The sequence below is a fragment of the Choloepus didactylus genome, chromosome 4 (assembly GCF_015220235.1).
Source record: "Choloepus didactylus isolate mChoDid1 chromosome 4, mChoDid1.pri, whole genome shotgun sequence".
In the NCBI taxonomy this organism is placed as follows: Eukaryota; Metazoa; Chordata; class Mammalia; order Pilosa; family Megalonychidae; genus Choloepus; species Choloepus didactylus.
Window position 1 is genome coordinate 111153356 of NC_051310.1, and position 26499 is coordinate 111179854.

General features: G+C 38.8%; 2 protein-coding genes and 1 long non-coding RNA gene across 18 annotated transcripts in view; 1 reads left to right on the top strand and 2 right to left on the bottom strand.

Moving 5' to 3' along the window:
• Window positions 1–251: 251 nt before the first annotated feature.
• Window positions 252–5376, bottom strand: C4H15orf61 (chromosome 4 C15orf61 homolog). Its single transcript, XM_037833608.1, has 2 exons — window positions 4915–5376; window positions 252–477 (listed from the first exon to the last, which is right to left on the bottom strand). The coding sequence occupies exons 1-2, from the start codon at window positions 5258–5260 to the stop codon at window positions 350–352; spliced, it is 474 nt and encodes a 157-aa protein (XP_037689536.1). The 5' UTR covers window positions 5261–5376; the 3' UTR covers window positions 252–349.
• Window positions 5377–5424: 48 nt separating this feature from the next.
• Window positions 5425–26499, top strand: part of LOC119531855 — a 132209-nt gene continuing 111134 nt past the window's right edge. The window contains exons 1-2 of one of the 5 annotated variants that reach the window (XR_005216424.1): window positions 5425–5466; window positions 5906–5950. This is a non-coding gene — a long non-coding RNA (uncharacterized LOC119531855). Of the gene's footprint in view, window positions 5518–5588; window positions 5737–5905; window positions 5951–26499 lie in introns of those variants that run through there. The other 4 variants (XR_005216425.1, XR_005216428.1, XR_005216426.1 and 1 more) reach the window with 4 other exon arrangements.
• IQCH (IQ motif containing H) overlaps window positions 25212–26499 on the bottom strand; it is a 301965-nt gene continuing 300677 nt past the window's right edge. For all 12 annotated transcript variants that reach the window (XM_037833597.1, XM_037833596.1, XM_037833589.1 and 9 more), the window contains one exon: window positions 25212–26254. In XM_037833597.1, coding sequence (XP_037689525.1) covers window positions 26141–26254 — 114 coding nt within the window. In that variant the 3' untranslated portion in view covers window positions 25212–26140. The remainder of the gene's footprint in view (window positions 26255–26499) is intronic.

Consider the following 26499-nt stretch of genomic DNA (forward strand, 5'->3'; position numbering starts at 1 on the left):
TATTTGGGCCTCTATATTTCTCTTTAAATAGTTGATTTAAATTGTTAATACCTAACTATGGAATCAATACACATTATAATTATATCTTATCTGTAATTTAACCTAGCTCTAGGAAAAAAATGAGCGTGAAGCTTCATGTGTTTGTAGTTCCCAATGGCTGAAGAGTATGCAATATATAACAAGGTATGAAAAGCTTCACTTCTTGAGGGCAATGATTCATCTTAAAGAACCAGACACTACAGAAAGAAAAAGGTGTTTGCAAAAGTTTTATTTTAAAGGATCAAAAATAAATATTGCACATATATACAAGAGAAAATCCACTGGTATTTATGTTCTTCGATGCACAATTTCAATACATAGCACCTTTATCTTCTTTATTTAGAAAATAGACTGTTACTGGTCCATAACTGGTATGCACAGTCTCTGTGACTCTGGCAAATAACCAGGAACCAAGTCCATATAATAATGTTGGAATACCTAGAAAGCAAATTAATCTGTTATTTATAAATATCCTTACTTAATAATCAGGCATCCATATATTTGTCATGGTACAAATCATACAATACACTTCAGCAATGCCAAAAAATTGTAAAGTTATAAAAATTATAAAAATACTACTCAACACAGACACCATGATTATTTAAAAGCTCACTTTCATCTATGTTTGTGGAACTTGGTGACAATGTCAGAGATTTGTAAAACTATAGATAAGGCTGGTATATATTTTAATTCAAAGCACTTGACAAGCATTAATTTATTACCTTCAAATAACTGTAAAGTAATGTTAAACTCTTTTCACAAATATGCAAACAGATAAATATTCATTAATTTAGTTGTACATGCTCCTGATTATTAGCCTTGAGCTTAAATTACTAGGTCAATGTTACCTTTAGGTTAGACAGTAACATTGATAGCTAAAGTAATTTTTGTATAACTTAAAATAAACTGGATAAAATAATTGCCTTTTAAAACCTAAGGTTAAATTTAACTAGAAGGAAGATTTCAGTTTAATAACAGGCATGGGAAAGAAACACTCATTAGTATTTTATAACTGATTCAACAACAATGTAGTTTCAATCTTTTTGGTGTAGGTATATAGACTCCAGCAATATGTTTCTTCTTTGGAATATTTCCATTTGATAAGATTTTGCTATTACCAATTAGTTGCCAATTGTGATACATGAAACTAAACACATACTACCCAGAGACAGGCGTTAAACACACTTTTATGAACTTGATACTGCGTTGGACACAGAACAAATTTACACAATTCTTATCTTTCTTAAGGAAAGATATTTTAAAAACATGCACAGCACACAAATCCATAACAAATATTGTATGCGCTACACAAGTAATACTTGTATTGCTTCAATGTGAGTGCTGAGCAGAAAGTGATTAATTTAAAAGAAAAGCTGTACATTTGGAAAATCTCTTTCTAATTAATAGGGAAACCAACATATGCTCAGAACTAATTGTATTGCTAAATATTTTTATTTTTCTGTAACAGTATATTTGCTATGTTAATGTTCTTTTTGAGTGTGTTGGACTACTTTGAACTTATTCCCTGAAGCTCCATTCCAGTCACTGTGATGCCAGAGATTAATCAGGAGAAGCATCACTAGCTGGCAAGAGAAGAGGGAAAAAGTGCTCATTCAGGCTCCCACCTCTCTATTTTTAGGAATATACTGGGTCACAGTTTGTCACTATCACAGATTCCCTGGAATCTGAACTACCTAGGAAACCTTTTACAGTATACAGCCTTCTTTGCCCTGGTAATACTCAAAAGAATCTCAAAATGCCCCAACAGAATGTCACAAAACCCCCACAAAAACTAGAATGGTAAAGCTATTTATAAATCATTTAATGGGAAAGGAAAAAAGGCAAGTGGGGGAGGTTGGAGAGGGACAATCAAGAGAAGAACAACACAGGCAGAAGAGGTGAGGGAGGAGTTAGAAGGACCAGTTAGTTGCAATAAAAATAGGTATTTAAAATATAGTATCACAACTCCAAAAGCTGAAAAAATCAGTGGAAGAAAAAAGCAGGCTCCACAAGCAATTACTACTTTTCTAAACATACTGAGTATCAAATATATAAATTGTACCTTTTAAAACCAATCTAAGGACATAAATTTAAGGTATGGCTGATGACATTGAGAATTTTGTTTGTTTTGCAGTATTTATTCCAGTCTGCAGTTAAAATATTGATGCTTTAACAATTCATACTTTTGAAAAATCACACAAATAATATTTTTTCAGCTAAAATAGAAGACTAATCAAAGACTACTAACTTAATAACCACGTTATCTCTTATTAGAAACAACTAGGAATCATTATCAGCAATGCTGTTTGAGAGTGGATTGAGTTATGATATAGGAGTTGGAAATTCTATATTCCTTTTTTTTCCCTGCCATCTATTTAATTAATGCAGGCTAATAAACTGAATGGGAATATTTGTCCCCATATAATTTATACATTAAAAAAAATCTTTATCTGTAGTTCATATGCATTAAAGTCTATAAAATCCCATGAAAAATTAAATTTTTCCTAGACTGAAAGAAACATATCATAACATCAAAATGAATTTGAAAGTCAATTCTTTGCATAATAATTCATTTTGAGTCAGCTGAACAGTAGGTAAACCACTGTCAAATTAAGCACTTAAAAAAAATTAGAACTTCTTAGCAAGTCTCCGATTACCCATTCATTCCAATGGTAAGTTGCTTTTCTTAAATCTCAATCTACTTCCCAGCAGGATACCCAGTCTGATAAACTATCAGTAAAATGTCAGCTTCTATTGAAGGGAAGGCGGGAGAAAGGGAACAAATGGGTAAAACAGAAATCTTTTTTATTTACAAAATGGAAAAATGAATTACTCCAATAATTACTAATTTAGAAGGGAAGAAGAAAAATAAAATCTGAAGTATTCTTATTAATAGAATACATACTTGCTGATCCAGAGGGGCGACTATGTATCATAGACTATGAAAGGATTCTATCATCTCATTCACATCCTCCACCTTCAGACAAAAATAAACTGTTCCAAATTGGTAAAGACACCATTCTTTAAAAAGTCCAGAAAAAAAAAAAAAAAAAACTCCCTTTATCAATATAAGCCAATTTGAATTAAAGTATGCATGAACAGGAAGTTCTTCTTTTTGTTAAACTTAAAACCTTTATTCCCATTTAAGCAGGATTTTTAGAATTTCCAAAGGCATAGGGCTAGTTACCATAAAGACTATTAAATCGCTCTTCAACGTTCTCTTCCACTCTCAAAAAAAAAAAACAAAAAAAAACTACAACTGCTGGTTCAGAGTAGCCTACTTTTTTTTTAAGATTTCTTAATATCTTTATTTTAAAGAGAAACCTCCCTAATCATTAAGATGTTTTTAAAGTATTAGGTTTTAAATGATGACAACTTTTTTAAAAAACATGTTCAGCTCAGGGTTTACCTATAACTCTCTGTTATACTTCTCCTTAACTAGTCTTACACTTAGGAAGAATGATTTCTTCTGCTTCTGAAAATGCTAATATAAACTTGTTCTTCTTGAATCTAGTCACTCCAGCCTGGACAAATAATTTTCAATTGTATTTTCTTAGTCACCTCACCCTTCAATTTCTTTTCAATCTCAAAATTAGTGGGCAAGCTCTATGTAGTCCATCAGCCAATAATAACAGATATATTTTTAAAGGATTACACATTGCTACATAATCTTCTCCATATAGGACTGATCCCAGGAAAGTCCCGATGGAGCAATGGCTCAGAAACCTCATGACTGACATATGTGTTGCTATAAACAAAAATACACATACCATATTTAAATTTAATGAGCTATCAGATTACATAACAATACTAGTACAGCTGCATAGGGGCTTAGCTTTAATTCTGGTTTTTAAAACCTGGTTGGGTAACACGCTCCAGCTCCCATGTCTAGATTTTAGATTACTGAAATCCAGATTAATGTGATATCAGCTATTACTAGGTTCAAAGCAACTTGAGGTTTCTGTATTTTTCACCAACCTATAAAAGATACTCCACGTCAATGTTCATGCCTCCTCTTTTATTACGCCAAAATAAAATATCCATCAAGAGTAAATATTCTCAGAATCAAAATACATACTAACATTGTGTGAAACCATACGAATATTAAAAAGGCAGAGCCAGTATCTTTTAGGCCTAGCATCGAAAGAACCTAATATGTCTGGTGAAAATCTTTAGAGCTTTTAGTAAAAGTGTACTTGCTGGGATTTCATATAAAGAAAACAAAGAAATTTTTAAAGTAGTTGCATTTTGTAAATATAAACCCACCCACAAAGTGATGTCCATGGGAACGAATCCTGCCATGCTATAATATATTTCTTAACTTCAGAGCCACTTTCCAGTGGGATGTTTCCTTACAATCTCCTCCTTGCTCCCCGATGTAGGGGTCCTTCCCAGTTAACAGTGGCTGGAAGTGAGACTAGAACGCCCCTTCCCCCGAGGTGATGCAAGGTGGTCCCACGGTACAGGCCTGGATAAACTAGTTTGGGGGAAAACCAGCTCAGTAGCCAACAATCAGGTCTTAGCAAGCCTCTAGTGGGTGGAGAATACAAAAGACCAAAGTCAAAGCCTGGTCTTAAGATGCCTGCAGTGGGGACGGGGACCGGGGAAGCAGTGTCTGGGAACCCAACGGCACTGTGCAAAGTGTGGCGAGCGAGTGCGCGGCGGGCGAGCCTGCGCGGGGCCGGGACGTGGCCACCCTGCACGGACGTTGCCCGACCTTGGTCGGGGGTTCGGCCTCTGTGAGATAACATTTGTCAGAGTGCTTTGTAAACCGTGGGGTATCAGTCGATGCGTCATGGGCCCCGTGGCGGGCCGTATTTCACTGGGTCGGCGCGGCCCTCGCCACCGCGCGGGGCACTGGCCCGGGCCACTCACCGAGGTTGACGGCCTTGAGCGCTGTGAAGAAGCGGTTCTGCTGGGCCAGGTCCTGCCAGGGGGCCTTGGAGCAGTGGTACTTGATGAAGGGGAAGCAGCCGGTGCGCAGGACATGGTAGTTGGCGCCCTGCACCGGCCAGTTGAAATGCGAAAGGCCGAACTGGTCGTTGAGGACGGCGCTGTAGGGCACGCAGAAGGAAGTCCAGTGAGGCAGGCGCCGCTGCTGCAGATGCCGCGTTAGCACCTCTGAGGCGCGGGGCTTCGGGCCCGAGGCGGAGCTTGAGGCCCAGGGACCGTACAGGAGCAGCCGGAGCGCGGCCTCATGGGCCTTCCGCAAACCCTCCATGCCGGCCTGGCGGGTGTTACCCTCCCCGCAGCCGAGCCAAGTAGGAGAGCTCGTGCCCGCGGCGCGCTCCGGCGCGCACGGCCGACCCCTGGAGCTAGCGTCGGGAACGCCCAACAGGCCCCGCGCGAGTGCGCGAGAGCCCCCGGGGCGCGGCGGCGCGTGCGCACAGAGGTCTCGCGGAAGCTGTGAAAGTGACCAGCGCCGGGGTGAGGGACTTCAGCGCGAACCGAGATAGTTACATTGCCACATATTATCTCGTATGCTCATTAGTAACCCTGGGGCTGGGGAGGGATTCAGGGAAGTCGTATCTGATTAGGTATGAGGAAAAGGTTTAAAACAGTTACATAACTTTTAACAACCCCAGTGAGTGGCAGAACACATTCCCAAGTTTCTTTTCAAACTCTGGGCTCAAATGAAGCCCATAGTCGGTGGTGTCCAGGATACACTTGAGAAGGTGTCCTCAGAAAAGTGCACAGGTTAGAGTGAGTTAAAAGCCAAGTCTCTAGATTTGCAATGGCTCGTGAGGTCGGGGAGTACTTTTGTGTTTAGATCCTCGCTGTCATGTTGACTGTTTAAAAAATTTCCCGGATATTGTAAAATAAAAAGTTAATTAAATATATATATATTCTGTATCTCTCCATGCAGTGTCCAGACACCCAGAGGCACCACCGTCTCTCTCCTAAGAGCCCGGTAAGTGCCAGATCAGAAGAATCACCCATTATCAATCTATTAACAGTGCTAAGTATTTTCCCTAACCTAAAACTCTCCATCTGTCTCCCTCTCTTTGCCATATTGAAGTAGGAAGTTCCTCCAAAGAGAGCTGATAAATGGATCACTCTTAGGTATTCAGGGGTGTTTGAATTAAATATTACCCCCCCCCAAAGATACAGAGATGGAGAATATGACATCTGGATACATCTTCTGACATTGAGATTATTTTGTACTACTTTTGTACTTGAAATTATACAATTTCTCAAAAAAAACCCACCTTAGATCAGATGCTTGATTTTCTTTTCAGTTCCAATACTTGATGGCCATAAAACAAAGGATTTAGTGATATTTTCGCAGTTGGCATTCAAAAACCTTGACAAGCTTCTTAAAAATCCAAAACCTTGTCTAGTAATTAAGAATTAAATGTATTAAATACATGAATACCCAGTTTTCCACAAGACATAGAGAAATGCCATATTCTTTAGAGAGAGCCCCTTAAAATAACTATAGAGTGATACTGTGTACAATGTTTAGTATGTGCATGAATACATCATGGTGTTCTCGGAAGAGAGGGACTTAGACTTCTTGTTTGTTTTAAAGGCACCTAGGACATTGTTGATCTTCAGAACATGTTAAATATGAGTTCTATGAAATTGATAAATTGAACCATATTAAAATTAAGAACTTCTGGTCATTAAAAGACACTATTAAAAGAATGAAAAGGTAGCCCACAGAATGGAGAAGTATTTGCAATACATATGTCTGACAAAGCACTTGGTATCTAGAATACATGGCCACAAGTCAGTAAGAAAAACACAATTCAGTAGAAAAGTGGACAAAAGATTTGAACAGACACTTCACAAAGGAGAACACCCAGATGTCCAATAAAGATGTGAAAAATTGCTTAATTTCAGTAATCATATGAGAAATGGAAATTAAAACCACAATGCAATATCACTGCACATCAACCAGAATGGCTAAAATAGCAAAGACAAAAAATATTAAGTGTTGGTGAGGATATGGAGCATTTAGAATTCTTATACACTGCCAGTGGGGGTGTAAATACTACAACCACTTAGGAAAAATTTTTGCAGGATATGTTACAGCTGAATAAATGCATACCTGATGACTAGCCATTCCACTCCTAGAAAAAGACCAACAGATTGTGTACATATGCTCTCCAAAAGACATGTACTAGAATATTCATGGCAGCATTATTCATATTTGTAAAACTCAAACCTGGAACATACCCAAATACTTATTAATAGTAGAATGGATAGATAAATTGTAGTACACGTGGTGTATTATCTTATATTTCACATGGTGGAATACTACTCAGTAATGAGAAGGAAATGAATTACGATCCACGTGCATGAATCTCGTAAATGTGGTACAGTGAAAGAAGCCAGACATCAAAAGAATATTTATTGTTTAATTCTATTTATATAAAGTATAAAAATGGACAAAAGCTCATCTATGCTGAGAGCAGTCAGGAAGAGCAGTCAGGATAGTGATGACTCTTAGCAGAACAGGGGGAGCCAGGAGCTACAAAGGAGTGTGAAGGTTTTTCTGGGGGATTGGGATTATTCTCTTTCTCTATCTCGGATCTGGTTTTATGGGTGTATTCAGTTTGTGAAAATTCTTTGACTTGAACATGTATATGTGCACTTTTCTATATGTATATTTTATTTTTGAAAAGTTGGAAAAGACAAAATGAGTTCTACAAAGTAATATGTATCCTATCATTAGTGTTTATTGTCTCCAAAGAGAATATCTCATAGCAGATATGACCCTGACCTGATCTTGTACATCTATTGAATAGTTATTCTCATGTTGTTTTTACAAACTTACTGTGAGATCCTGATTTACTCACATATTTCTAATAGTGTGATTTAAAAGAAGTAGGATTAGCATCTAGATTTCAATTCACTGTCATTCTTGGAGGGAGAATTATAGGAAAAATACTGGGTGTGTATGTCAGCATGTTGGGAAAAGGTAAAGGTATTAGAGAAAAGGGTTTAAAATGTTTTCGTTTAGGTTTGGGGCTTAAGGACTTTTGGTTCAAGGAAAGAAGGACCATGGAGATGCTGTTGCCCCTTTTTACAGCCCAGCATGTTTTTTTTTTTTTTTTCTTTTTTTTCTTTTTTAAAATTTTATTTTGAAATAAATTCAAAGTAATAGGAACAGTTGCAAAATAATACAAGCCCCATACACCAAACTCCAGCATACCCTGACCCCCCTCCCCTGATACCCCAATCCACCAACTTTAACATGCTGTCACACTGCTATTTCTTTCCCTCCCTCCCTCCCTATCATCCATCATCTATTGCTCTGTCTTCTGAACATATGAGAGCTAGCTGCACACATCCTTGAACAAACACTATAATTCACATATACAATTCCCATGAACAAGAACATTCTTTTATGCAATTCCATTAAATGCAGCTAAGAAGTACAAGAGATTCAACATTGATACAAAGCTTACATTCTATATTTCCATTTTTTTTTTCTCTCTTATGTCTCAACTGTGTCCCTTTGAGCCTCCTGTCCTCCATCCTCAGATCCCATCCAGAGTCATCCTTGGCAATCAATTGTCATCTATTTAGACTTTTTTTTTTTTTTTCCTCAATTGTGGAAACATCTACAGCCTAAATCTTTCCATTCCACTCCCTCCCTAGCATTCCATTAGTGGGATTAATCACAATTAGAATGTTGTAATGCTATCTCTTTCCCACCATCCATTAGTAGAAATTTCCCTTCACCTCAAACAGCAACCCTACGCTCATTTCTTAACTCCCCATTGCCCCTTCCCCCATTTCTCTTAACCCATACTCTACTTTTCATCTCTATGGTCATATTCTCTGATAATTTCTTTGTGTTTACTGTGGGGCTTAAAATTAACCTCTTCAATCCATAATGATCTTGTTTTTCTTTGATACCAACTTAACTTCAATAGGACACATAAACTATGTTCCTATACTCCTCCATTCTCCCACCTTTATATAGTTCTTGTCAAAAATTAAATATGTTACATTGAGTTCAAAACCACTGATTTGTCATTAGAGTTTGTGTATTTTATATCATGTAGGAAGCAAATAGTGGAGTTATAATTCAAAAATTATTGACTTCTATTTGTATTCCATTGTGGTTGGAGAATGTGCTTTGAATATATTCTTTTTTTTTTTTTAATTTATTGAGGCTTGTTTTATGTCCCAGCATATGGTCCATTCTGGAGAAAGATCCGTGATGACAAGAGAAAGATGAGTGTCCTGGTAATTTGGGATGTAAGATTCTATATATGTCTGTTAAAATTCTCTATATATCTTTCTCCCTTCTTTGTTTCTCTGTCGGTAGGGCTCCTTTAGTATTTGAAGTAGGGCAGGTCTTTTATTGGCAAAATCTCTCAGCATTTGTTTGTGAAAAATTTAAGCTCTCCCTCAAATTTGAAGGAGAGTTTTGCTGGATAAAGTATTCTTGGTCGGAAATTTTTCTCTCTCAGAATTTTAAGTATGTCATGCCACTGCCTTCTCACCTCCATAGTGGCCACTGAGTAGTCACTACCTAGTCTTATATTATTTCCTTTGTATGTGGTGAATTGCTTTTCTCTTGCTGCTTTCAGAACTTGCTCCTGCTCTTCAGTATTTGAGAGTCTCATCAGAATATGTCTCAGAGTGGGTTTATTTGGATTTATTCTATTTGGAGTTCGCTGGGAATTTATGCTTTATGTATTTATATTGTGTAGAAGGTTGGGGAAGTTTTCCCCAACAATTTCTTTGAATACTCTTTCTAGACCTTTATCCTTCTCTTCCCCTTCTGGGACACCAATGAGTCTTAAGTTTGGATGTTTTATTTTATCTATTGTATCCCTGAGATCCACCTCAATTTTTTTGATTTTTTTCTCCATTCTTTCTTTTGTTCTTTCACTTTCTGTTCTGTGGACTTCTAGGACACTGAGTATTGTTCGACTTCCTCTAATCTTGTATTATGAGTATCCAGAGTCTTTTTAAATTGGCCAACAGTTTTTTATTTCTATAAGATCTTCTATTTTTTTTATTTACTCTTGCAATGTCTTTTTTATGCTCTTCTAGGGTCTCATGTCCCTTATATCCTGTGCCATGGTCTTCTTCATGTCCTTTATATCCTTTGCCATGTTTTCGTTCCTCGATTGTAGTTCTTTGATTAATTGTGCCAAGTACTGTGTCTCTTCTGATATTCTGATTTGAGTGTTTGGGATTGGGTTCTCCATACTGTCTGGTTTTATCATATGCATTAAGATTTTCTGTTGTTTTTGGCCTCTTGGCATTTGCTTTGCTTGATAGGGTTCTTTCAAGTTGTAAAAGAAAATACCAATCTAATTTTTCAGAAACACAAGGAGGTGGCGTACACTTTCTCTAACTAACCAACAGACGGTGTCTGCGAGTCACCTATACCCCTCAAGTCAGTTCTCCTCAACTGTGTCTTTGTGGTGTGTGGGGAAATGATTCTTGTGGGGTTCAGTTGGTGAACTCAGTTTGGGTGTGTTGCTGGAGCCGTCCGCCCTGAATGTGGGGTGTGTGTCTGGGTGGCTAGGGAGGCAGGGCAGCTTTAATATTCAAACCCCCCAGGTGTTCCTGGAGATTCAAGGCCGCTGCAAGAGTCTAAGCCATTTCAGTTCTGCCCCAGACCCTCTCTGTCGCTGACCCACAAACCACCGGCACTGACATAGCATCCCTGGGTTTTCCAAGCAGGCCACCCTTCTCAGCTGTGATCTTCCAGGACCCCTGCTGAGGGAAGGCAGTGCTACATCACTAGTGTGCATCATCCCTCAAGGGAAGCCCCAGGCTGCGGGGCCGTGCAGGGGCGCTCTCAACCTGATGCAAAGATGGCTGAACAGGGCGTCTCAACCCCACCCCTCTCCTCGCACAGTTCCTCCTTCCCAGCTCCAGGACAACTGGCGAGGCTCTGGGCTGTGGGCACGGCCCCGGGCAGGAGTGTCTCCAGCCCACCGGGAAGCCAGCTGTAAGCTGCGGGGTTTCTTTCTCCTTCCGGCTCTCCCCTCTGCTCCCCTAGCCCTGAGGGAATCTGCAGCAGGCTATCCTCCACGCCAGACACCAAGAGGCCGGCTCAGCCTGCTTCTGCCATGCTTCACTGCGCGGTTCCCACCGTCGCAACTGCAACTGCTCCTGGGTTTTTCCTTTTTTTTTAAAAGAACCAGTACGTCTCCAAACACCAACCCCTGGCTTCCCCACACCGCAGCGGGCAGCAGGTCTTTCTGCTGGCTTACTCACTTGTTTCAGAATGCAGACTCCCGGTTTCACCAAGTGTACAGCCCCTGTGCTTCTAGCAGACCTTGTCCAGCTGGCGCATTGCTGAAACTGGTATTCTGAGTCACCTTCTGGTTTTTATCTAGTATTTTTCACAGAGGTGTTTTTTTGCCCTGTCTCACCTAGCTGCCATCTTAGGTTCTCTGGGTGTTCTTTTTTACTTTTATTTTTTATACTTATTCTGATTCTTTCTGGTGTAAGGAAAATGTTCAAAAATAGATTGGGATCATGAATGCATGACTACATGATGGTACTGTGAACAGCTGATTGTACACCATGGATGACTGTATGGTATGTGAATATATCTCAACAAAACTGAATTTAATTAAAAAAAAAAAAAAAAACCTTCTGCACATCAAACTTGTTTTTCAGAACTGTTTCAATTAATATTTCACCCAGCACAGCATCTCCAAGTAGCTCTCTCAAGTGATCAAGGCATGAATAAAGACAAATTTGATCAACTCCCTTTAGCTGGTGGTTCAAAAAAGAATTGGAGGATACTTTCAGTACTTCATAATAATATTCTTCTCGCATGCGGTAGAGGGGCGGCGTCCGGCACTTGGGGGTGGGCAGGCAGCGCCCCACCACCTTGTACTCCCGTAGCGTGCCCGAGGCCTTCATGGCGACCTCTCCGCGCTCGCCACCACCCGCGAAAGGCAGCCCAGCATGTTTTGAAACTTAAAAACAGGTATGCAAAGGAGCCACTGACCCAGGTCTCCTAGGAACCCAAACCTGCTTAATGGCTCAGTGTCCTCTAAGCCAAACTCAGCACCAGAAGAGGGGGCGAGGGTGACCCCCACCACTGGGTGAATGTTCCTTGATCCTTCCCACTTCCTTCAGTGGCAAATGCTGCTTGCTGTTCCATCCCTGTATCCTTAGGTCTGCCCTATTGGCTTTAAGCAAAATCATCCTCATGGAAGTACTGAATTGTGACAGAAGTCATTAGGAAGAGAAGGGACTGCTGTATTCTTATCTAGATCTTCTTCAGTCCTTCTGTGGAACTAACTGACTGATGTTCTAGAAGCCCGGAAGGAGTCTGCTGGCAGCTGGAGCTGCCGTTACAAAGCAGAGTGTGGTGAGAATTACTTTTATATAATATTTTGCAAGTTAGAATAGAGGCTACAGGCAGAGAACTCATCCAAAAGCACCTTGTGTCTGAACTGTGCTCATGGTCTCTCCTCATTGGAATATAAACTTCATAAGGGTAGGGATTTATGTCTGTTTTGGTTATGTTTTAATTCCAGCACCTGGGACAGTACTTGATAAATAGTAGGCACTCCACTTGTTGAATTATTGAAGGAAAAAGGAAAAGTAGGTAAAGTGAAGATATTTAGTGTGTCTGAGGGATGTTGAAGAAAGGAAATTACAATATATAGGGTCAGCATTTTTAATTTCCTTCTGGTAGTTAGAGAAATTAAACTACAGAATGGACAAAGGACTTATCCAGGGCCATATAACAGAACCAAGAACAGAAATCCTGGTCTGGCTTTCAGTGAGCTTTTCATTAGGCAACATTCCTACTTCCCTCTCCTTCTGTGGGTGCTAGGACTCTGGAATCCAGTGGCAAAGAGACCGATTTGTGACGTTTTGAAGATAACGATTTATTCTGATAGATGACATAATCCATTTAATAGATATGTTTCCAATATTACAAATCTTCATAATATGCAGTCAGTGTTTGGGGGAGCATTTGAGACCATAGCCAAGTAAATTCACCACATCACATGGGTCATAGTTATGTTTCTAGCTTTGTAAAGTGAGCCTTTTCTTCACAACAGATGCATTCATGGAAGGCATGTGAAATTTTTGTAGCACAAATCCTATTTTCAAACCGAATTCCAAAGATATTTAGGCTTTAATGCTGATCTTCAACCTCCTATTTTCATACCGAATTCCAAAGATATTTAGGCACTTCAGCTTTAAGTCTCTCTGCCCCCTCCCCAGTCTCACTGTCAAGTAGTTAATGATCTATAAACAAATACTGAGATGCCCTAAGGGGGCTCTCCATTTAAAGGGGCCTTGAATCATTTTATAACGGAAATCCAGTAGTCCACCCACTGATTTATGATTTGTGAGTTCAGGTTTTTGAAGTGAAGTTATGCTGGTATTTTCAGATAGGACAGGTTTTTAATTTACTGTACAGTAACATTTAATTTGCTCCTATTTTTCCCTTCAAGAGAAAACTTTCAAAATGCTACTCTACATTTGCAGATTCAACTGTGTAAAGTGTTTTTTAATTTGTGTGTGCGTAAGTGTGCACATTTCCATTTCTTAAGCTAAGAAGTGGCCACAGAGGGTAATAATATTAACTTAATAATATCTACAAGTTACTGAAAACTTATTCCATGCAAGATGGTTTATCATTGTTGTCTCATTTAAACAAGACTCCAAAGCAAGGTTCAATATCCTCACTTTCTCCAGGTGAGGAAATTGTATGTCAGAAGTTAGAGAGGTTAAAATATTGGCTTGTAGTCACAAAGCAGGTAGATGATGGAGCTGGGATTTGAACCCACATTGGCAGAACTCAAAACCCCATGCTTTGACCATGGTTTGAAAGCCTCAGGTGATGCCAGACTCAGATGTAAATGCAGCTGACACTTAAGATCCACGAGAAGTTGCACAATTAATAAAGACACAGGAAAGAGTCTAGATCCAAACTATGGTCCATCTATTTCAGTAGCCTATCTGGCTTAAAGGACATTTTGGGGTGTACAGCATTGCCTTCCATGATATGTTATTTTTTTAAAAAAAGGAATGATTTCTCAAAACTGACATGTATCACTTGCAAAATTTGATATAAAACAACTATTTCTACATATAGTAAAAAGTACCTTTAAAATATCTTTAAAATCGAAAGCCGCAGCCTGGGGAGGTGGATGCCTCCAACTCAGATCCCCAATCTATCAAGCCCTAAAACCTATTTTTTTGGAGGGGAGTTGGGGGTGGGAATAGGAGTAAAATGTATATGGGAATTCTTTGAACTCCTTTTACTACTTTTCTGTAAGTGTGAAATTCTGCAAAATAAATAGTGTTGTTTTAAAAACTCGGATTTTAATGGAGAAAGTAGCTGGCCCTAATTTGGATGGGTGCGAGTAATTCTGCTGCTCTGGTTAACATGCACATTGGTCCGAGCCAGCATTTCAGTGAACCACATCTTGTGGTTCAGTTCCTTCTTTTTATTCCTTATTGCTGTTTCTAATAAAGCAAGATGTTAAAGCTAACTACATGCTCTATTAATTATATGAAGGTGAACTTGAGTCATATTTGTTACTGAAGATGATTAATAATTACCAGTTCTGCACACGTTTATGGTGCATTACAGTAAATAAACAGGGTACATTGTTGGGTAGTAATTGATTAATTAGCACATTCATCCTACACAGCTCAATGGTCTAAGGATGCTGAGTTTGAGATATTGCTCATAATTATTACAAGAAACAAATCTGTCCCATTTCTCAGTTTATTCTTCTGCACACTACTTTTTTTTCCTTCTAAATCGAATGCTTAATGGTTCAAAACCTTACAAGTTTTATTCAGATAAATCAACTCATGAAAAATTGCTAGTCACAATCCTAGAATATTGTTTTTGTGTGAACTAGGGTGAAAACTTTTGCAAGGCTAATTTTAACATTAGATCTTGCAGTTAAACTGGATCAAATACTGTAAATATAGGGCACCTCCCCACCATGCAGGAAATGCTCATTGAGCACCTATGCGCAACAGGGGCACTGGAATCTCATTTGCTTCCCAACCACATCAAATAAGCTCAGGATTGCAAGTGTCATCAGGTTGGCACTTCGCAGCACCAAGCAAACATACTGTGTAATCTTCAGAGAACTATAACAGCATGTATTGGTCGCCATTTAAACAATGCAGTAATTTTGGATGTTTTTTCTAATTTATGGAGACAGCGTGGTGTATTGAGAGAAATGCAGAAACAGAGTCAGGGGTCCTGGGTTCTACCCTATCTATAATCTTCCTCAAAGAAGCTGTGTGACCCTGGGCACATCACTCCCCACTTCTCTAAGCATGGATCACTCATCTGTAAAACGAAGGTGTCAACCAGGGATGATGAGAGCAGTGAAAAGAGTCCAGGCTTCAGAGACAGATAGAACTAAATTTGAATCTTGACTCCCTATTACTGGCTTTATTATTTTAGGGAAATTATTTAACCTCTCTACATTTTTTCTTACCATTAAATAGAGAAAGCTTCTGCTCTGTTTACCTCTTGAGTTTACTGTAAGGATCAAGTGAGAAGTGAAAATACTTTGTAAATTGTAAAGTACCATATGAATACAAGGCATTATTAATATTACTAATAACTTTCTTAACTGGTTGATATTAACATGATATGTATTTGAAGAATGCAACAAAATGCCCATATACTGGTCTAACAATAGGGGATTTTTTACATCCTTAATGCCATTATTAAAATCACATTGGGCAAGAATTTCCTAGGTGTCTTCATAAAATATTGCTAAGTGAAAAACACAGTCTGCAAAATAATGTGTCTGGTATGTTCCTTTTTAAAAATTAGATTTGCAAAGATAAAAGATTCTCTGTAATAGGAACTCAGTATATGTTTGATAAAAGAGAAAATGCAAACATATTAATAGAATAACTCTTATTATCAATAGCTACTGTTCCAGGAGTGGGGAATATACCAGTAAGCTTACAAGTCATTGTGTGAGACAGATAATAAAATATAAACAAATTTACTGTTTAAGATCACAGAATGTTAAGTGCTTTGAAGAACCAAAAAGCAGAGTAAGAGCATAGAGAGCGATAGTGGTGCTATTTTAGTGAGGGTGGTCTGGGAGGACTCCTCTGACAAGGTGACAGTCAAGCAGAGGCCTGAATGCAGTGAGGAAGTGAGTGGGTAAAGGCTGCAGGAAGATCCTACCAGGCAGAAGGAATGACAAAAACAGAGGTTCTAGGTGGAAATAATAGCAGTGTTGTGGATTGAATTATGTAACCTAATTCAGGCATGTTCTTGGTCTTGATCTGCATTCTTGTGGACATGAACCCATTTAAATAGGATCTCTTGAGAGAGTATGTTTAGTTAAGGTGTGGCCCAATTGAATGAGGTTAAACTTTAATCCGCATTACTGGGGTCCTTAATAAGCAGAAGAAATTCAGGCATAGTGAGAGAAAGCCACAGGGAGGAGTTGAAAGCCAGAAGTAAACTGAACCTGAAAGAGAAAGGAGACGACATGGCCATGTGACAGGAAAGCCAAGGAACCTTAAGGATTGCCGGCCAGCCAGAACGCTACCAACCCTGGGAGGAAGTAAAACCCTCAAGCAAACACCTTGTTTTGGACTTCTGCCTCTGAAGCCGATAAATTCCTGTTGTTTAAGCCAACAGACTTGTCATAGCAGCCTGGAAAACTAAGACAAGCAGCTACACACCAAAACCTTAACACTGAAGGAATAATAGTTAATTTAAAAAAAATTCTTTCCTGTGCTTTCCTGTTTTTCAAAGTGTGTTGTTTTTGAAATTTTTATTTGTTTTAGGAAGAAGCCATGTGATCCTATTAGTTTTTTGGAATGAGCATGTTTCTGTAATTAGAGAACTTTTAAAACTCTACACAGGTATAGTGAAAGACAAAATAATCTTAAGAAAAATGGTCATAAGTAGTTTTTAAAAGCTTACATCATCTACCAGTTTTGTTTTCATGGCTTTAGTGCCAAGAATCTGCAAGTTGGCAGTGAGAACGAAGGAAGAAGAGAAATTTCTGCAATGGCAAAGAAGTTCCAAGAAGTATTTTTGGCACAATTTTTGGTTACAGCAGTCAGTGTGGTCTTTACAGGGGGTCAGTGAATAATTCAAGCCTTGCTAACTGGATGTCAGAACACCTCCCAGAAAGGCTGCTCCTGCCTGCTTGTAAATGTAGCCTGGGAAACACAGTGGCATTTTAGGAAGTCTTTAAAAGATAGAATTAAAGGTGCCAAGTAAAACTAGATTCACTGTCTTATTGTGTCTCATTTGAGCAGTTCACCGGGAATATCTGTTACATAGCAAAATAAAGTAGTTTGGAAGGTTGGAAACAAATTTCCCATCTCTTTTTGGGTCCCGGCATAAATTAAAGCTCAGAGACAGTGCCCTAGCTATCCATGCGGTCTCTGCAAAGCAAATATAAAAAGGAGATGTACTCTGGTATACAAGGACGAAAACGAAATTCAAGTTTATTCTCACTTCGATTCCACCTGTTTGTACTAAGATCTACTATTGTACAAGGTACACATAACATTAGTTCAGATAAAAATGCTTTCAAATATTTATACTACTTTAGTCAATTAAGAAAACTAAGAGCTCACCATGGGGCGGGGGGAACCCAAGGAATGAAAGGCATGTTCTCGGTCTAAAAGATAGATATCCTTTGCTGCTATCTTCAAACAGATTTCTTCCAAGAGAAAAATGTTTGTGTCACAATGAACTGTTTTAAAATTATAGAATATTTTGTAATAATTTAAAGCCACAGCCATTTTGGATATTAGATGGGGAGCTTGAGAAATTGTACAAAGTTGCAAGACGTTTTCATTCATTGTTTTCAATAAATGGAAGAAAGCTAGAAGAAGACAGCCCCTCCTTATGTGATACGTAAAAGTTTTTCCTTTTAATACTTTAATGATGGTGGCACAGAACCATAGAACATTAGGTATGGGAGGAAACTTAAATATCATTTCTACTTTCCTATTTTTGCATCTGAGAAAACTGAGTAAAAGAGAGGAAAAATTACTTGTCTGGTAAGAAAAGAGCTGAAAGTAGAACCCATTAAGACATGTATAGCTAAAGCAGATGTCACATATGTCATACCCATTTAGAACAACTACAGATGGCATATAATCACTATTCAGTCCCTGCAAAGATTTGCCAGTAAGCAGAAACATTTACCCTTTTACATACTCTCTTGTACACTAGGCCTGGCACTAAAGCCATGGTGTGGTGTGAATTTTAGACTATTCAGACTAAGGGCATTGAGCTTAGAATGAAACATTCAGCCTTTGGTGCTAGAGAACATGCCTTTACTCTCTGGTGGCAACTCCAGGAGCTTGGTTATAACATTTCTAGGACATGTATCTAAGTCTATTATCACTTTGAATAGCAGAATTTAGGAATTTACAATAAAGATATTCATATATTTTTCCCCTAGTCCTTCCCTCCCCCACCAAAAAAAATTAGATTTTTGTTCACTTGCTCCATTAATTAAAACCAGGTTCATTACAAAACATACAGAAAGAAGAAAATCCCATCAATAAGAGGTAACCACTGCTAACATTTTGGTGGTTATCCTTGCAATCTTTGTGTGTGTGTGCACATACCTATGTACACATTTTTTAAAAAGTCATAAGTGGAGGAGTTGGGCAAGATGGCAGCATAGAGAGGAGTGGAAGCTAAGTAGTCCCCCTGGAACAACTACAAAAAACCAGAAACAACTAGTAAATAATCCAGAATAACTGCAGGGGGACAAACGAGACCGTCCACTCATCATACACCAACCTGAATTGGGAGGAATGCCCGAGAACACAGCATAAAATCTGTAAGTAAAACCTGTGGATCCAAGTCACAAGACCCCCTCCCCCATAGCCTGAGCTGCAAAGCCTCGTGGTGCCAGAGAGAAGCTCTCTCCCAGCAAGCAAATATAGCTCAGCTGAGCTCCAACTGGGGTTTTAAGTAGCGAGTGTGAACTGCTCACTACAGGTACAAATCCCCAAAAAACAGACAGAGGCTTTGGGTGACGACTGACCTTGGAGAGCTGGACGGTCACCTTGGACTGGGTCTGAAGGGGACTATCTGTTTCTTTTTTGGCTCAGTGGAGAAAGCCCCAGTCATTTTCAGTTTCCAGGGCTGTGACTCAGAGAAGGGTGGAGACAGCACAAGCAGAGAGCAAGACCATTGAAATGCTAATGACCTCCACCTGAGGGGTCTGTCTTCTCTAGGAGGAAAGGGGTGGGGCCCTTTCCATCCAGAACCAGACCCCAGAGCCTGGGGGAACAGGGCCATACCTCCTCATACCAGTCAAGAATTATAGGCTAACAGGCATCACCTGCTGGGCAGAAAAGCACAGTGACCTGAGGCATCACAGGGTGGAGCAATTTTCTAAGACACACCCTCAGGGAAACCAGATACTGAATATTTCTTCCCTTTGGGACCTGAGCCTGTTCTGGTCTGGGAAAACCTGATTTGGATAACCAAGGAAACCATGCCTAGACAACAGAAAATTACAATCTACACTAAGAAAAACAAAGGTATGGCCCAGTCAAAGGAACAAACGTACACTTCATCTGAGATACAGGAATTTAAACAACTATGCTAAATCAATTTAAAAAGTTTAGAGAAGATATTGCAAAAGAGATAGAGGCTGTAAAGAAAAAGTCGTAAGTGGAATAGTTTTCAGGCTGTTTTAAAATATGTTTCTTTAAGCTAATAGAGGACCCACAGAAGCTCAGAGAGGAAGCCATTGGAACCAGAACTGAAAGCAACGAAACTTGGAGTAAAGGACCAGCAGATGCTGGTCATGTGCCTTCTCATGTTACAGAGGTGTCCTAGATGCCAGTAGCCTGTCTACAGAGTCCATGTATTGTCCTGTTGATGCTTTGAGTTAGACATTTTCATGGCTTAAGAACTGTAAATTTTAAGTTAATAAATCCCCATTGTAAAAGTAAAAAAAAAAAAAAAAATTCTTTAGCTGCATCCTCAAGGTGTCAGTGCTCTGTAGTGGTAGAATTTTGTTGCTTGTTGGCCCGTGTGCGCGTGCAGACATGGCCTCAAGTGACTACACCCAACAAGCAACCCAAAGCTACGGGGCCCACCCCTCCCAGCCTGGGCAGGTCTACTCCCAGCAGAGCAAGCCCCCATAAGGACAGCAGACTCAGTGGTTTCTGCCAGTCAGCAGACACTTCAGGCTGAAGTCAGAGCAGCTACGGTTCTTCTTATGGGCAGACCCAGAACATAGGCTGTGGCACCCGGTCACCTCCCCAGGGAGGTGGTTCATTTGGTGGCTATGGCAGTAACCAGAGTTCCCCATCATCTCCGGGCAGCAGTCCTACCCTGGCTGTGGCCAGCAGCCCACTCCTAGCAATACCTCGGGAAGCTACAGCAGCTGTTCTCAGAGCAGCAGTTATGGACAGCCCCAGAGTGGGCAGTCAGGCTGGCTGCAGTGGGCAGCAGCAAAGCTCCTCTAAGCTCCCCCAGGACTATGGCCAGCAGAATCAGTGCAACAGTAGAGGAAACTACCACTAAGATCAGTCAACTAAGAGCAGTGCCAGTGGCGATGGTGATTATGGCACTCAGACCAGAATGGTGGTGGCGGCGGCTACTGGGGAGGCCTGCAGGACCATAGTGGCCACAGCTGGGGTGGTGGTGGTGGTGGTTACAATCATAGCAGCAAGGCCCCTAAGCCTGAGGGCCCAGAAGGGGGCCCAGGAGGCTCTTATACAGAGATAACTATGGAGATGATGGCTTTGTGTGGACACATGCTTCCTTTCTTCTTGAGCAAATGCCAATGAGTGGAATGACTGGATCATAGGATGGGTATGGTAACATATGACTTCTTAATGGCTGTATAGAGGTCCTTTAATAGCTATACCATAATTTGTAAGCAGTATCTTATTGCTGAATATTTAGACCATTTCTGATTTTTCACTATTATTGCAAATGATCCAGTAATTTTGGCTTAGGGATGTGGATGGATGTTTGACTGAAAAAAAAAAAAAAACAGCGGGAAAGCATTATAAAGGGAACCTGGAGATAAAGAATGCATTCCTAGGTAATTTTCAAATTTTTCAGTGGTTACAAAATAAGATCTTGTGTCATCTACTGGGAATCAAAGTAGCATAAATCTTTAACTGAGTGAAAAATTTAATTTTAATTTGGAGTTTATTTTGCAACCAATGGAAGGTTGGTTGTTTTGTTGTCAAGTTTATGATTTCATCATAACATTCCTTATGAAGAGACTGCAATAAACTTAGGTGTGGCCTTTTGTTTCCAGGAGCTATAATTAGCCATCTGGTATACTTTATAACAGTTCATTAAATAAAAAAATTCTTAAAATGTAGCATTTGACTTGACTCACTTTCTCTCTCTCTCTCTTTGGTGACACATATATAAATATATACATATATGGAGATGACTGTGGAAATGAAACAGAAGTGCTTGGGGAGAAAAAACATTAAAAACCCACCTAGTTTATGCATAAATGCCAAAGCTATATTTTTCGGTGCTATCTTTAGGGTCTTCTTATAACAAAACAAAAGTTGTTTTTACCAACAGATTTTTAAACAGCAGGGACATGCTTATTATTTACTGTTTTGGTATCTTTCCCTCATTTACATAAATACCCCAGAAACCAACAGTTTAAAACTAATAAAAGCCAGAGCCCTCCATCAAGTGCAATAAAGTTTCACAACCATGAGTTAGATTGTTAGAGTGAAAAATAAACCTATATATGTGGTTATGAAGGCTTTTTTTTTTTTTTTTGAAAGTGTATAATCACATCTCAAAGTTAGAACTTCCAATTGAAGTAGCAATGTAATAATAATATTTAAACATTTATGTAGAACATTTCATCTTTGAAACACTCTTCCAACATTGGCTAATCAATCTCTGCTGCTTCCCTAAGGAGTAGGTATTACTATCTGCCATTTTTCTAGTAGGAAATTGAGGAAGGTGTGACCAGACAAGAGAGAGGGAGGGCTGGGGAGACAAGTTTCTGAATCTTAATTTCTGTGACCCTTTGGAATATAACTCTGAATACACTGGATTTTTGTTCCATGTTGACAAAATTATTGATAAGACAAAGTTGTAAATAGCATCTCACTTTGTCTCAAGCTTTTAGATACAGTCTTTCTCTTCCTGTGGCAAATCTTTTGGAAGGAATGGGATGCAGAAAAGATATGGAAGAGCCACTGCACATTTCATCTGCATTTGCAGTGGATTGGACCAAACTTCCTCCAATGAAAAGAGCAAAGTCAAATGTTTCCTCCTCCCAACTTCCACCTTCATCATTATCTTGGAAACTTAATTTATAGTTTTCCAAATAAGATTTACTATGATTAGTACATTTAAAGAGTTGAATAAATTTGTTATGCACATTAAAGCCAGAGGAACAGTAAAATAAAACTAATGAACATTTACATTTTTGGAAATATAATTAACGTATGCTTGAGAAATCCTGAAAGATAAACATTTAAATGTTAAAATACTTATTACCTTCCCCACAGGGACAGTGTTGGGAATTAATGAGATAACAAATGTGAAGTGCTTTGAGCTCTTTAGAAGAAAGGTGCCAGATGAATACAAATGATTATTAATTGTTAAAACTATCAGATGGTTACTAATATATTACTTATGATAAAATAAATGTTTTTATACTTGAAAAATAGGATGTTTGCAATTCTTAAGTAGATGAATGACTGCTCCCCAAATTCCTCCCAGGTTATCCTACATCCTCATGGAAACCCCTTCTTAACCCTTTCATAGTTTCTTGACCTCACACCCATTTCTCAAACAAAAGTGCAGACATGACTTCCAACATTGGCTAATCAATCTCTACTGCTTCCCTAAAGAGGTCATCGTTGTACCTAGCACAGGCAGGAAATCTGGCTAATTAATGTATTTCCAAACTCTCTGGAGAACTGGGGAACTTCCCATCAGCCCTCCACCAAAGTCTTATACAAACCCATCATCATCGAATTCTACTCACATCACTCTCTCTTCTCCTGATTTCTTTGATCACATAATTGTGATGTCTTATGACAGTCAATTGTCCAAGATTATTTTATTATCAGGAAGTGTCTGTAAGCTAAACTGTCCCTCTATACTTTAAGCAACCTACTATAATTTCTGCAAATTCCTCACATGACCTGGAGCAAGTGAAACTGAACCTTCCTACTTTATTCAAAATGCTAGAATTTGTGGTAAAAGAATGAAAATCCTAAATTTCTTTTCATTTAGATCTGAGATATGGGGTGAGACAGCATCACAAAACCTCAATTTCCTTAAATATAAAATGAGGACAGTAGCAGTAACCTACCCACATGGGGCTGTTGGGAAGAACTATATTTGGCTTTTATCATCCATTTGGTTTCTTCAAAATCGGTATAAAATGGGTAACATATAAAGGGAGATACTTATCATCATTTGTAATGTGCTGTGTTCCAGTTTGTTAATGCTGCTATTATGCAAAATACCAGAAATGGATTGGCTTTTTTAAAGGGGGTTTATTTTGCTGGAGATTTACAGTTCTTACAGACATAAAAGTGTCCAAAGTAAGGCGTCAACAAGATGATAACCTTCAGAGAAGAACACAAGGTGATACCTTCACTGAATAACAGTCAGTGGTGTCAGGTCCACCTCTTTTCAGCTGGGAAGGCACGTGGCTGGTGTCTGCGCTTCTCCAGGGCAAACTCTGGGTTTCATCTCTTAGCTTAGCATCTCCACGTGTCCAACTGTCCGCAACCAAGCATCTCTAAGCGTCAGCAAGCATCTGGTTAGCATATCCTGGGGTGTTTTCATCTCTCTGCTCTCTGTGTGAGGTCCCTTTAAAGGACTCCAGTAAGCTAATCAAGACCTACCCTGAATGGGTGGGGTGAAATCTCCATGGAAACATGCAATGAAGAGGTCACACCTGAATCAAAAAGATTAATAAATCTGCCCCCAGATTTATTTATTTAGATTTATTTATTTAGAAGAAAGGTGCCAGATGAATACAAATGATTATTAATTGTTAAAGCTATCAGATGGTTATATTTTATTAAAGAATATGGCTTTTTGGGGGACATAATATATCCAAACCAGCACACACTCCTAAATGTTTAGTACAATTTGCTTCACCAACCATTGCAAACATTCAATATTAAACAATGGGTCCTTTCTCGTATAAAGATAGCTCTACTGTTAAGTGTATGCTTCTCCCCCAAACTTCCTAACCAATGGCACATCATTTTCAAAGAATCCTCTCGTACCAACAAAAGATTTCAGTTTCTCATTTAGAATAGTGACAGCTCAGTAATTCATCTCAAATAACTTATGTTTGGGATACTTGAGACATAATACATATATAAATGATTTTTTCTAACTTACCTTAGTTTACCAAGAGCACAGTATCTTTGTAACATATGTGTGCTAAAAGATGAAGGACTTTGCTTCTTTTCAAATGTTCTGTAATTAAAACATTTCACTGATTTAATCCAGTCCTCTGGCTTCCTCCACTTAATTACTTGAAGTGAGTATTTTATTCTACCAATCTTTCTCCTTTCATTTTGAAGCTGCAGGTTTTTAGGAAGAGAACCATACTTCCAATCACATTCTAGTGAGACTTGAATTTGAATATAAGACCTAAATTTGGAAATAGGCGTTCTGTGGTGTATGTGAATGACAGAAGCAAAGAAGAAAAATGGCATTGTTTGAGAAACGAATCATGTGGGTAAAAAAAGGTACAGGAAAATGAACTTAACGAACTCACTGCTGTGCTGAACAAAATAGAGACAGTTTTCTTCTAAAGTCCATAGCAGATGACAGCCATAAGGAGACAGAGGGTTTCATTTACTCTCAGGACACGGTTGTGCCAGTGAACTAATGAGTCTCTTGGACCTTATGTTTCTCTGGCTTCGACTGAGGAGCGACTCTAATGGGCACGTAGTACTTCCTATCCGTCAAGTGTCTGAACAATGGACCCTCATATGGGTTAGAGCAATCTGGCAAGAAAAAGAGGTCATGGTTGTACCTAGCACAGACAGGAAATCTGGCTAATTAATGTATTTCCAACTATAGCAAAACAAAAGCTGACACAAAAAAAATGTTCGCTTAATTTTATCACAGGCACTCTTAGCCTGTGGCTTAGGCAACAGTTTAGAAATTACTGAAATTCTATAGATGAAATACTACCCCCTACCTCACCCCACCCCCATTCCCTCACACACATAAATGTTTTTAAGATATAAAGGTCATTCTTTGTAACAACTACATGAGTTTGGAGTTGCAACTTGCGTATTTCACCCTTTGGTAAAGCTGGCTGAGGTAGAAATATTTTCAGACAATTACTAAAGCAAACACTTCAGAGTTATTGTCAGCACTGCATAATTTTAACAATTCGCCCTTTAAAAGGTATTGTTGAATTAAGCTTGTGAAAATCTTACTGCTATCTGATACAGAGAATCAGAGAATTCAAATGTCTATTGAAGCTAGAGGGCTCATAGTGCACAGTATCTTAAACTAAGAGCAGATGCTGCCACCTAGATAAATTCTGATGTTTTGTTAACTAGATGTTGGTTTACCCTAGTTTTTGAAAAATGGCAGCAACAACAAATAATGACTTGATACAATAAAACTATAATACATTATAAAGGGTCACTTTAAAAATTCACGTAAAAGTAATTTTCTTGGAAAAAAAGACATTCGTGTTTTGCTAAATAGCAGTGGTTAAGCCTTTATTCAGTGTTTTAAATGCATAAGACAAATTACTATCAGAAACAGGAGGAGAAAACTTTATATATAAAAAAAGCTCCATAATCATGAAGCTTATAAAGAGGTAGATGTAGATGCAGAAGTGATATCAGTAAGACTTGTAACTTTCTTAACAGATTTTTCTTTTCCCTTGGGTGGTAGGAGAGGAAGGGATTATTCAACACTCTGGTGAATACACAAATAGGTTTTGGATTAATAAGTGAAATAAGATCACTTAAACAATTAAAAAAACAAGAGCATTACATTAAAATCTCACCAAGTTCTGATTTACCTCCTAACAAACAAACAAAAAATCCTAATGTTCCCCCCTTTTATTTCTAACAAACAACAAAAGGATTGCTGCCTTTTATTTTTGGCCCCAGACTGGAATCCAAAATTTTTCAATAATGTATTCTCGGATCATTTATAAGGCTTAGAGAGGTTTTTATCATCTTTGGACTGTAACTCTTCTTCAAATTTCATTTTGTTTTCCTCTGTTACTCCCAGAATAGTTTCAACATCAACAATGGTGGTCTGTAAATGAACAAAAAAAAATAATATTCACTAGTTAAAGACCTCTTACAACAACCTCCCTCACCCCACACCACCAAGCCTCTGCGCCTTTTAGGAGTTAAGTACCATCTGGACCTGTTCTACTCAAAGTATGTTATGCCAACCAGCACCCCTCCACAAATTGTTGTTACCAATCTCGATGAAATAATTAAAAACTTGAGAGAAAGAATTTAGAAATTTTTATAGTAATTTGTCAGATTAATTTT